This window comes from Psammomys obesus, unplaced genomic scaffold, assembly GCF_907164565.1.
Source record: "Psammomys obesus unplaced genomic scaffold, mPsaObe1.curated_primary_1811, whole genome shotgun sequence".
Taxonomy (NCBI): domain Eukaryota; kingdom Metazoa; phylum Chordata; class Mammalia; order Rodentia; family Muridae; genus Psammomys; species Psammomys obesus.
In genome coordinates this window covers 17,154,151-17,166,427 of record NW_026596125.1, presented here as the reverse complement: position 1 = coordinate 17,166,427, position 12,277 = coordinate 17,154,151, and the positions used below count along the sequence as shown (strand labels likewise).

Here is a 12,277-nt window from a genome sequence, read left to right as displayed (position 1 = left end):
TTATGGTTTTTTGAAAATACAGTCTACATTGTGGAAGTATTTGATAATTACGATTTTATAAGGCTCTTTTATTCTAAATATATAAGATGTCTTGCAGTTGGGGGGGGAGGGAAGCAACAATAAAACAAGCCCAATAATAAAAATGGACCAAAGCTCTGAAAATGATTTCCCCAGACACACAATGCCAACAGCACAAACAAACAAAACTGGCACAGAGACGAAAATAGTATTTATGCTCCCACATGCACTGTGGTGTCAGTCAAAACAAGCAAAAGGCAGATGTAATTCAAGTACCCCTCAAAGGATGGCCAGATAGAGAAAGCGTAGTTTAGAAAGAGCAGAAGCTTGCTCGGCCTAAAAGGCAAGACGGCGGGGCACATTCCGCACTGATCAAACCTGGAAGACACTGGCTGGTCGGCGAAGGACCAAAGCTGTGATTCTCTTCACCCGAGGGACTGGGGCAAACGCGGGCATTTGGAGGTGCACAGAAGCTGGAAGATCAGCTCGCAAGGGAAACTGATCTGGGAGGAGAGTGGGTGTAGAGCCCTGCAAATGCACGTGTGTGTGCAACACACGCTGAAAGGAGTTAAAGTATTAAACTCCCCCTAATGCTCCTTTACCACAACTTAAAATAAAGCTAAGTCTTGTTGGTGAGAAAAGGACTTGAATCCGTGTTTCTCGAAATATAAAACAGCAAGAAAGCATGCAGCAAGGTAGCCTTATTATTTACTCATTGAGGGAATGCAGAGCAAAGGTACCATAAGATAGGATTTCATGTCCAAACTGACCATTGAGTAATGGAAACAAGTGTTGGAGCGGACGTGGAGAAAGCAAAATCTGTGTGAATGGGAGGAGCATCACAGGGTTCAGCGTCCCTGAGATAACTTAATCATCTCTTAAACACACGAACACGGAACTACCACATGCCCCGCAATTCACGTGTGCCATTTCCTAGAGACCAACTGGTAAGAACCAATCAAGCAGAAGCTGGAGATGGTGCCGGCACCACCCACACCCACAGGGTGGGAGACTGAAAATTCCCACAACGAGAAGTTGCCAAACATGGGCAGTTGCCTGTCCCCAGCTCCTCCCGGCACAGTGTATTTCCCAAGGGACAAGGACACACTCGTTCTGTGTCCTCCCACAACCTGGTGGTGCTGACTGTGGCTCACATGTTCCTCTCCTACACGCAGGCCCTAAAACCTTACACACCCAAAACCTTAACACGAGAGATACTTGTCCATTTTTTGATAATTTATCTGAGATCCCCTCCTCTTTAAAATCCATATAAAAGTATTTCTACTCGTTCCCCCAGGAAAACACTCTCATAAATTGCTCCTTTAACTCTTGCTAAGCCCAATAAGCCTATCACCACAGTGCTAGTGACCTGGTGCTGGGTGACACCTCCTTCACGTGAACTTGAAAACCTCACACCTTCTGCTTTTTCTGTACTCCTACTGTCCTTCCTCTGTCCCCGCCTGTGCCAAGGTTCCTCCTCACTGGCTTGAGACCCGGGCTCTGGTGTTCTCTCCTCCCTTGCCTCCCTGATAATCACACCCAGTGTTGTGGCTTTGTGCACCATCTGAGCTGAAAACTTCTACCTTGGGGCTCTTCCAGAGCGTCCCACCTGCATCTCTCACTACTTAGCCAACACCTCCACTCTGGACTCTAATGACTGTTTTCCATCACCATCTTTCTAGCTGTAACCAAGCTGAATTCTATAACCACATCAATTCTATAAGAAAAAAACTATTTTTCGTTTTACCACCCTGGTCTTAGCCTCTATCATTGCTCACTCCATATTACAATAACCTTCCCAGTGAACTTTTAACCTTGACTGTTTACTTAGAAAACAGTACCTAAAAATTCCTTTTTAAGAGGAATCTGTACCATGTCACACCTCCACTCAGAAGTAGCAGTGGTCCTTCCACTCAGAGCACATACTGGAGTTCTTACATCCCCAGAAAGCGATCTGCCTTTTCATGCTTCCTCACCTCTCCAAACTCCATTCCTCCTCATCCGTTCATTCAGGCGCTTTGCTTTCTCTCAAATACTTCAAAAACTATTTTAAAGTAGATTTGTCATAGCTGTTACTTTTGTCTGGAACATTCTTCTCTCAAAACACAGTGGAAAACTTCATTACTCTCCAGACATGGCAAGATGCTTGCTAAGGACACAGGTCACGGGGACATGGCTAGATCTGGAAGCTCCCTATTCTCTCTTGGTTAGCACAAGTACGGTGGAGTAAGAAAGCGCTCGCCTGTGCACTGGCCGCCGTTGGTCGGGTCTCCATAGTGCCCCGGCATGCAGTCCTGGCACTGCCTCCCGGTGGTGAGGTTCCTGCACTGCTCACACACGTCGCTGCTGACGCACGTGCTGTGTCCGTTACACTGGCAAGCTGAAGGAGACAGTGAACAGCAGACGTGACTAACAGCAGAAGGATGCAGAAGTTACTTTTAAAATCTGATTCTACCAGAGTCCAACGCATTACCTGATTTTAAATACGTAACACAGGCAGCTGAAAGCATCAAGACAAAACAGGGAATGCACCCCATTCATGGCCGCCGTTGACCTAATTACTTATGAGATGTGGGGCTAGAGACAGTGTGAAATACACCAACTACAGCTACATAAGGAACATTCCATGTACTCAATAAAGAATCATGTAAACATTTTATTAAATTATATAAAGACATTAGATAATATGAGCTTCACAAAAAATGGGAAGTTTTAATGTATCATAAATATATTAATACTTAGTAACAAATTACAAATACACAAAATTATCTTGCAATATATCTTTATTTTGAAAAATGAATTAGTATTACTCAGATGAACAAACGGAATCTTTTGAATAAAGGTATATCTTCTTAAAAGAAGACAGCTTTTAAACCATCTGTAAAAAAAGAAAATCTATTAATAGAAAGTTCAGAATAAAGAAAATCAAACATGCAAACTAATATATTTAAAATTTCACAATTTTGTTTTCAAATGTTTTGAAATTCACAAATATGCCTTTCAAAAAGTTAGTGGTCCAAACCTAGTTCAGCACGATCTTTCTGCATCAGCTGTCAACAACAAACTTGGAATTCTTTCATAATAAAAACATGTTGTTAAAACTTTTACTATTCTACTTACATAGTTATGAGGAGTTCTGCATATCTAGACCACACACAATCATTTTCCCTCAGGTTAAAAAAATGACTATCCACTACACATAAAGAATCACCTGGGGCTGGAAAGATGGCCCAGTGGTTAAGGGCACTGACTGTTCTTCCAGAGGACCCAGGTTCAAATCCCAGCACCCACATGGCTGCTCACAACTGTCTGTAACTCCAAGATCTGACACTCTCACATAGATCTACATGAAGTCAAAATATTAATACACATAAAACAAAGGTAAATAATTAAAAAAACAAAAAATTACATGAAGAACTAAAATAAGAAATATGCTCACATACTTTGTGAAATTTCAAACAACATGAAAAAATTATTTACTCTGAACACTTGCTTCTGAATCTGAAGGCTAAGTGAAGCGATCACGTCTAACATATCACACAGACCATGGCTGACCAGCAGAGGAATGTCCCTTCAGCAGCCGAAATGTGGGTGTGGTGATAGCCACACACAAAATACACAGGAATGACCAATAACACCTCCTAAAATTAAAAGACCACCCTGGCCAAAGGCCAATCAATCTTTCCTGCCCAAATGAGAAAAATCCCAAGGGCAGCCAGGAAGCATGCCTCCTGGACCCTGCTCCACATGGCTGTGGATCAATGTGTCCCAGGGATCTAATAAAGATGATGCAACACGCAGACATGATAGAATTTAGAGCCAACTGCAGGAGGAAATTCTGCAAAGGGAGGGTGCTGCCAGCTGTTACAGCTCCCATCTAACATACCACCAACAACGAAGAACAAGGCATGCTGTAAAAAGCCGGACCCCAGCGTAAGGGCGGCGTCAAACACAGAGAAAGGCTGCACCCCTGGGCCTGGGGTCATGCTTCGATCAACACTTGCACTGACTGCATCAGAAGGCAGCATAACCTGTCACTCAATAATTCTTCAGGATAAACTGTTGTTTCGAATGTCCCAACATCAACATAATCAGAGAACACAAGTAAAACTAAGGCAATCCATCTACTTTATTTTGCCTACATTTTAAAGCTACCCCAGATGGCTCCTTATTTATGGAAACACAAACAGAAAAAAAAAAATCAAAATAAAACATAATGGCAAATTCATCATTTAATATGCAAATAAAGAACATAGTTCTGAAATTATGGGCTCTCTGTAAACAGATGTGCAGCATTTAAAAATATCTTCATGACATTATTAGTAAATTTCCAACATGTTTACACAGAAAGTCAAGGAAAAAAAAAAAACAACTTACTCATAACCTTTTTCAATAGATAACTTACATTAAAAGAAAAAGAAACTGTCCAGGTCTAACAATGAGTCGTGGTTTGAAAACAAGAATGATAAAGGCTGAGTGAGGAGGACATCTGAACCGGACATAGGATGGACAAGCAACCATCAGCAGGCACGGGTTCCCAAATCCACCTTGGCCAGGACATGTAACTGCTGCCACCTCCCAGGAAGGGAGGGACACTGAGTGTGTTTATAAACTGAAGTTATCACCTGCATGGATGAACAATTTACCAAAGCACACCATCACCAAGGAGACAGAAGACAGCCTGGTATGCCACAAAAGTCGGTGCATGAAAGGAAGAGGCCATGCAAAGCCTTTACTCTCTTCCTCGCACCATGTGCTGGACTGAAGTATGTGTTACTACATGATGAAAGAACTCTAAAATCAAAGGTGCATATGACACACCCTCTCAGGGGTCTCACAAAGGCAGCTCAGAATGACCCTCTGAAACAGGTCTGCAACTCTTATCAGCTGCACACACCACAGGACAGAGACAAATGAGCATGCTCCTTCCTGGAAAGGACTAGTCGGTCAGTGTGTTACACTTTTTCTTTTCTGTTTTCAAAATTTTATTTTATGTTTTTGGTAGCTTGCCTGCTTGTGGGTCTGTGCAGTGTGTGTTCAATGCCCGTGGGGGCCAGAAGACAGCAATGGATCCCTAGAACTGCAGTTACACTTGATTGTGAGCAGCCAGGAGCACCGGGAATCCACCCCAGACCTTGTGGAAGTACAACCGGGGATCTTAAACATTGGGACACACACACACACACACACACACGCACACACACACACCTAAGGAGAGGAGGGGGAAGAGACATGATCAGCGGGCCAAGAAGGGCTTGGCTGGAGAGTAAGAGCAAAGAGACATCAGCTACAGATGTAGACATGAAGCCGTGAAGAGGCGACAGCTTCTCGTCAAACATGAGAAGAGAAAACTGAGTGAGGCCTGCGAGGTGCTGGTTAGAAGCAGTGTCTTTGAGCTTACTGCATAGTTTAGTCACTTCTTCACAGTGTCTCACTGTAAGCCTGACTGAAAGCAACCAGCCACAACCACACCACCGCCCGAACACTGGACTGCACTAAAATTTATTCTGGCAAAATAATTAATCACTTTGAACTTACACTCCCATAGTTTTGAGACAGAGACCAAATTTTCACAGAAATTGTGACCAGAAAGCAACACAAAAAGCCTCTAATCCAACTCCCAAGAACCTTTGCTCCTGTCTGAAATCTCAGGAGCTCTGTAAAGTGCTTGCACACCTGCGACCTCACTCTAGCCTGCAGCAAAGGCTTCTCAATCACACAGCCTGCCTTCTGGCACCAGATTTTTAATTTTTCTACAAATGTGTCAAAGCCCCTGAGGAAATCAATTAAAGGCTGGAATGTTATTCTGGCTTATGGTTCATCATGGTCAGAAAGTACAGCAACACACATCGTGGCAATCAAAAGAAAAGAAAGCGAGGCCACCGGCTCACTTTGTCCATTTTCCCTCCAATTTCTTGTAGGCCCGCCTGGGAGATGGTGAGAGCACTCTCAGGGCTTCTTCCCTCCCACCAATCCTCTGGAGAATCGCCCTCCCAGACATCAGGATGCCTGCTGTCCTGCAGGCCACCTCTCAGTACAAGCAAGTTGTAAAGAAGACTAGACATCTAACTAATTTAGAAGGCCAGCTCTAACAGTAACTTCTGCTGAAGAGACACACGTCTCAGCCCTCTGCACGTTCCGAGCAGCAACGTGTGGCCTAAACACAGCCTATCACTACGTCATGACTGCATCGCACTGTCTCCTCAGATCCTGACCATGTTAAAAACTATTTTCTATTGAAATTGAAGGTGGTTAGTGACTATCTCACCACAGGCCATTATTTAAAGGCTGACCGCCGTTGTATTTTTATCTTTATTTATTTCTCCTGAATGCTGAATGGCTTCTTTGTTCTCATCTTCTATTCGTTGGTTCTGTCCTGCATGTTTAACCTCTTAATGTGCTCACGGGATCTCGAGTTCCAATGACTACAAGCCTCCTTGACTACTTTTCTAAAACTTCTGTGTCTTTGTTTGTTTGTTGTGTTTTAGTTTTTCAATACAGGGTTCTTTACGTAACTAATCCCTGGCTGTCCTGGACTCCCTCTGTAGTCCCAGCTGGCCTCAAACTCACAAAGATCTGCCTGCCTCTGCCTTCTGAGTGCTAAGATTAAAGGCATGCACCACCATGCCAGCTGCTGTGTCTTTTCCAAACTGTACTTTGAAAGTTAGATTTACAGAATTTTAGACTTATAGACTTGCAAAAGTACCACCACTTTGTGACAGACAGGTATGAATTTTGTTCATTTTTGCTTTACGGTACTAGGCGTTCAACTGATAACCTGTAAAGGCAACACAGTAATCTACCACGGAGCTACATCCCAATACGGGTTTTTGACAAAGGCAGTTATGCACTGCCTACGGAACCACGCAGAGCACTTCCTCACCTCTGCAAAGCTCACGTGATGCCTATAAGAAGAAATCCCTCCCCCCTCACCTGACCCATAACTAGTGCTCCATCCACACCGCGTGGACTGTGTCTGGTTGTCCTTTAAAGTTAACACGGCCACCTCTCAGTGAGCAAATGACAGGTAAAATGCAACCACCACGTTCTGTGTGTCCTTCTGGGAGGAGGCTTTTGGTTGTTATTTTGTTTTGTTTTTTCGCATTCACTTGGTTCTATGGTCTCAGTCTGCGCATCTCATTTAAAGCCACTCTGGGCAGCTCTCAGTGTTTCTGTCTGTCAGAATGGGTGGATAGCTCAGAAGTACAGGGTCAGCCCACGGGGCATCAGGAAGATACACAGTAGTGGATAAGCACCCAGCCTCAGAGCAACAACTGCCCACGTCACCAGTGGGTCTGAGAGCCACACTCCTGGGTGACAGCCAGCCTGATGACACACTTATCATTCATTTTCTAGCCCCATTTGTATGTCCTCTTCATTTCTTCATTTATGCCTCTTAGAAGCGGCTAAATAAAGCGGCTCGCCCCACCTGTCGCCTCTCCTGCAGCTAATCACCCGGGTACCCAGAAAATCTTCTTCTCCAGGCTTTCATCAACGTTAACCTCCCAGCAAAGCTTTGCCTTGTGTAAGCAAGCTTCAATCTCCTTTCACTAACTAGGACTCATCTATCACATAACCTCACAAACTTATTTCAAGAAACACGTGTTCTCCGTGAGTGCAGCAATTTTTTAAGCCAATGTATTAACTACTATGTTTCCAGTGCCTAAAACACTATATATACTATTTAGTATATAGAATGTACTGAGAAAACAAGTATAGACCAAACTGATTTTTCAAGGTCAACTCTCTTCCAACATATAAGCACAGAATAAGGAATACAGAAACATGCATGCAAAGAGTCCCTGAAAAACTTCAAAGCGATCCTCAAATTTGAAGAGTAGTGAACACCAATGGTGGCTCTCAAAACAAGGGTCTACCATAGATGTTCAGGGCGTCACGTCCACACTCACCATGAGCTTTACGGGAAACACTGAAGAGAATGAGAATGCTAAGGTACTGTAATGATACAATAAGAGAATTCTAAGATATTACAGTGACACCATAACATCGATCCGTGCATTCGGAGAACATGAAACTTTTGTTACCTGGACACTGGATAAAGGACCACTCATAGCTCTTTTCTTTGGGGCAAAGACTGGGGTCGAGAGCCACGTCGCTGCTGTGCGTTCCACCAAGCTTCACCGGCCCCCGTGAGGAGCCTTCGATGCAGCGCCCTCTTCCTGTGTTACTAGGGTCATTGCACCAGCCACATCCAGGCTGCCCCAAGCACTGTCCACAGGTTCTTAATCCGGAGCAATTTTGAGCTGCAAGACAGAAGCGTTAAAAACAAGTTTGATTTTTACAACCACGCAGAACTGAATACGTCAGAAAATGTGATAAGAAAAAAAGTTAAAATGTCATCTGTAGTTACAGAAATATTTTCACATAAATACCTACGAGATAAGAAAACTCATAATACACACGTATATGTACACAAATAAGTATGCATAATACTTGTCATGAACAAAGAGAAGATAAACTGGATGGTAAGGGAAAAAAAACTTAAGGCTGCACTTGAAGATTCTGCGCATCTGGCCAGTATGTAGAAGAACTGAGCCAAGGCCTGGAAAACACCAGACGCTCGATGCAAAATGTCAGAGTCCAGAATTCACTGAGGAGTTTATTCCTTGCGGGCTGTTTGAGAGCCAAGAACCTGGGAGAGCCGGAGTGAGGAAGCTGTAGATAAGAACCATCTTACGTTGTAATGTTGTAATGAGAAATAAATTACAGCTTATTTAACCGTGTAGACAGGTAACTCATGGCGTGCAGTGTTTTCTGTTCCAGGGTTACACCTTCTTGGGTCCTCAGAATCCACAGCTCTAAATGGGATGTCTCCACTAAATGTCTCTCTCCAGGGCTCAGGGAACCCCACAGAAGAGGAGGCAGAAAGAGTGTAAGGCCAGAGGGATGGAGGACACCAGGAGAACAGGCCCTCTCAATCAACTAGGCAAGGCTCATTAAAGTCTGAAGCAGGAACACGCGGCCTCTCTGTGCATCTGTTATAACTTTCAGGTTAGTTTTCTCATGGGACTCTAGAGTGTGTGAACAAGTGGGTCTCTGACTCCTGTGCCTGCCCTCGGGGCTCTTTTCCTTCTGTTGGGTTGCCACGTCCAGCCTCAGTGTGATGGGTTTTGTTCTATATTGTTACGTTTTGTTTTGTCATGTTTTATTGTTATCTCTTAGAAGTCTGTTCTTTTGTAAGGAAAGACAAAAAGGGAGTGGATCAGAAGTGCAGGGGGGGGGGGCAGGAGGGGGAACCAGGAGGAACAGTGGGAGGGTAAACTGTAATCGGGATATACTATATGAGAAAAGGATCAGTTTTCAATAAAAGGGGTTGGGGAAGAAAGGGGTATCTCCCAGTGCACTGGGATAAAGGGCAATCCCTTTAACAGACACTTAGCAACTGAACATTCCATACACTGCCACATCTCCCCTCAGTTTCCTTTTCCCTTATATCTGTGATGACGGACAGTTCAAGTATGTAACCACTGACGGTTATGCTGATTGTCTTCAAAACTGTATTGTAAGTTTTAGAAAAAATAAAAAATAACAAAATAATAAATGATAAAAAAGAAACACTACCAAACCTCACATAGGCACAATTAAGTTACTGTGATGTTCCAATTGATGAGTGTCATGTGATGAAATAAACTGACTTCATCACACTCAAAATCATATTGTCTAATGGTCTCACAGTCTGAGGAGAGTCCCGAGAAAACTTGTATTCTCAATTTTTGTATTCTCAAAAATTAAGGGTCCATAGGTGTGAGCATTTATTTCTGGGTCTTCAATTCGATTCCACTGATCAATGTGCCTGCTCTGTGCCAACATCATAGCTCTGTAATATATCTTGGAAACAGAGACAGTAATACCTCCAGCAGATCTTTTATTATTCAGGACTGTTTCAGCTATCTTGGGCTTTTTGTGTTTTCATATGAACCTGAAAACTGTCCTTTCAAGAACTGTAAAAAGTTGTCTTGAATGTTGCTGGGGACTGCACTGAATCTGTAGATTGCTTTTGGCAGGACGATCATTTTTACTATAGTAATCCTACTAATCTTGAGCATAAGAGATCCTTTCATCTTCTGATACCTTCTTTTTTCCATTATGTTGTTATTTTTACTTCGTTATTCACTTTACATCTCAGTCTTAGCCCCCTCCCCTTCTCTTTGTCCCTCCCTTATCTCCCTACGCCCCCTCCTCTGCCCCTCAGAAAAGGGGAGACACACACACACACACACACACACACCCGCACATCCAGTCTCTCAGGACTGTGTACTTCCTCTTTCAGTGTCCTGGCAAGGCAGCCCTGCCAGGGTGAACAGATCAGAAAGCATGCAACAGAGATTTTGTCAGAGACAGCCCCCATCCTCTTTCTGGTAACCGTGGAGGCTAAGCTGCCTGTTGTGTATATATGTGAAGAGTCTAGGTCCAGTCCCTGCATGGTCGTTGGTTGGTGCTTCAGTATCCGCAAGTCCCTCTGGGCCCAGGTTAGTTGGGACTATTGCTCTTCTTGCAGAGATCCAGTGCCCTCCGAGTTCTTGTATCCTTCCCCCACTCTTCCACAAGGCTCGCTATACTGCACCCAATGGTTGGCTGTGAGTTTCAGTTTCTGTTTCTACCTCCTGGGTGGAGCCTCTCAGAGAACAGCCAAGGTAGGCTCCCATCTGCAAACACTGTAGAGCGTCATCAACAGTGTCAGGCCTTGGCTCTCTCCCATGGGGTGGGTCTCAGGTTGTTCCAGGCATGGGTTGGTCTCTGCTCTCTGTTAATCCCAGCATATCCTGAGGGTAGGGTAAATTCTGGGTGGAAGTTTTTGTAAGTGGGTTGGTTTTCCCCTCTCTCCACAGTCCTGACAGGTTAGAGGGTGGCCTCTCCATCTCTATGACTCACACCACAGGGGTATCGGCTAGAGTCACCCTCTTATCCCCCTGGGAGCCCACCCTGTTGCAGGTTCCCAGCTTGTCTAAGAGATGCCCTGCCCTTGCTTACCCCCTCTCTGCAATCCCTCTGTCCTCTCGCCCTGCTCACCCTATATCTGATTTCTACCCTCATTTCCCTCAGTGTTCCCTCTCCTAGTCCTGTCCTCCCTCTTCATCCACTGACCACTCTATTTCCCCTGCTGAGAATCAAGCACCCTCCCTTGGGCCCTCCTTGTTGCTTAGCTTCTTGGGGTCTGTGACTTGTAGTATGGTTACCCTATACTATATGGCTACTATCCACCTATAAGTGAGTACATCCCATGTGTGTCTTCCTGGGTCTGGGTTACCTCACTCAGGATGATCCATTTGCCTGCAAATTTCATGATTTCCTTGTTTTTAATAGCTGGGTAGTATTCCATTGTGTAAATGTGCCACCGTTTCTTTATCCATTCTTCAGTTGAGGAACATCTGATATCTTCTTAAATTTCTTTCTTCAGTGTCTTAAATTTTTTATCATACAAGTCTTTCGCTTGCTTGGTTAGTAACCCAAAGAGGCTGTTGTGAAGGGTATTGTTTCCCAATTTCCTTCTCAGTGTTTCTATCTATATCCAGGAGTGCTACACTACACTACTGATTTCTGCGAGTTAATCTTTTATCTAAATACTTTGCTAAAAGTGTTTATCAGCCGTAGGCATTTCTCGGAACTTTAGGATCACCTACTAGAGCATCATCTGCAAGTAAGAGACTTGGACTTCTTCCTTACCAACTAACTGTGATCTCATTACCTCCTTCAGCTGCCTTGTTGCTCTAGCCAAGTAAGACTTCAAGCACCATGTTAAACAGGTACAGAGAGAGCAGGCAGCCTTGTCTTGTTCCAGGTTGTAGTAGGGTTACTTTGAGTTCCTCTTCATCAAGTTGATGCTGGTTATGGGCTTACACTAAGCTACCTTCATTGTATTTACATTATGGCCCACATATTCCTAATCTCTCCAGGACTTTCATCATGAATGAGTGCTGGATTTTGTCAAAGGCCTTTTCTGCATCTAGTGAGAGGATCATGTGGTTTTTGTCTTCCAGTGTGTCTGTTTATGTGGTGGATTACATTTATCCATTTACACACGTACATGCAGGGCCTGCACAGGTCTGCACCAGGCTCTCTGCGTATATATAATGGCTTCCAGATTATTATGGAACTCCTGAGCGTGTGAATGCGTGGGTCTCTGGTTCTTGTGCCTTCTCTTAGACCTTTTTTCTTCTGTTTGTTTGTTTGACTAATTCTGAGATGTCAGTTTATATTATATTATATTATATTATATTATATTATATTATATTATATT

General features: G+C 43.8%; 1 protein-coding gene across 4 annotated transcripts in view; it reads right to left on the bottom strand.

Moving 5' to 3' along the window:
- Atrnl1 (attractin like 1) overlaps positions 1 to 12,277 on the bottom strand; it is a 527,893-nt gene that overhangs the window by 428,178 nt on the left and 87,438 nt on the right. For all 4 annotated transcript variants that reach the window (XR_008722856.1, XM_055630013.1, XM_055630014.1 and 1 more), the window contains exons 19-20: positions 8,064 to 8,282; positions 2,261 to 2,398 (exon numbers count right to left, since the gene is read on the bottom strand). Coding sequence is in view for 3 of the 4 variants with exons in the window: in XM_055630013.1 (XP_055485988.1) it covers positions 2,261 to 2,398; positions 8,064 to 8,282 (357 nt within the window). In the remaining variant the exon portion in view is untranslated. The remainder of the gene's footprint in view (positions 1 to 2,260; positions 2,399 to 8,063; positions 8,283 to 12,277) is intronic.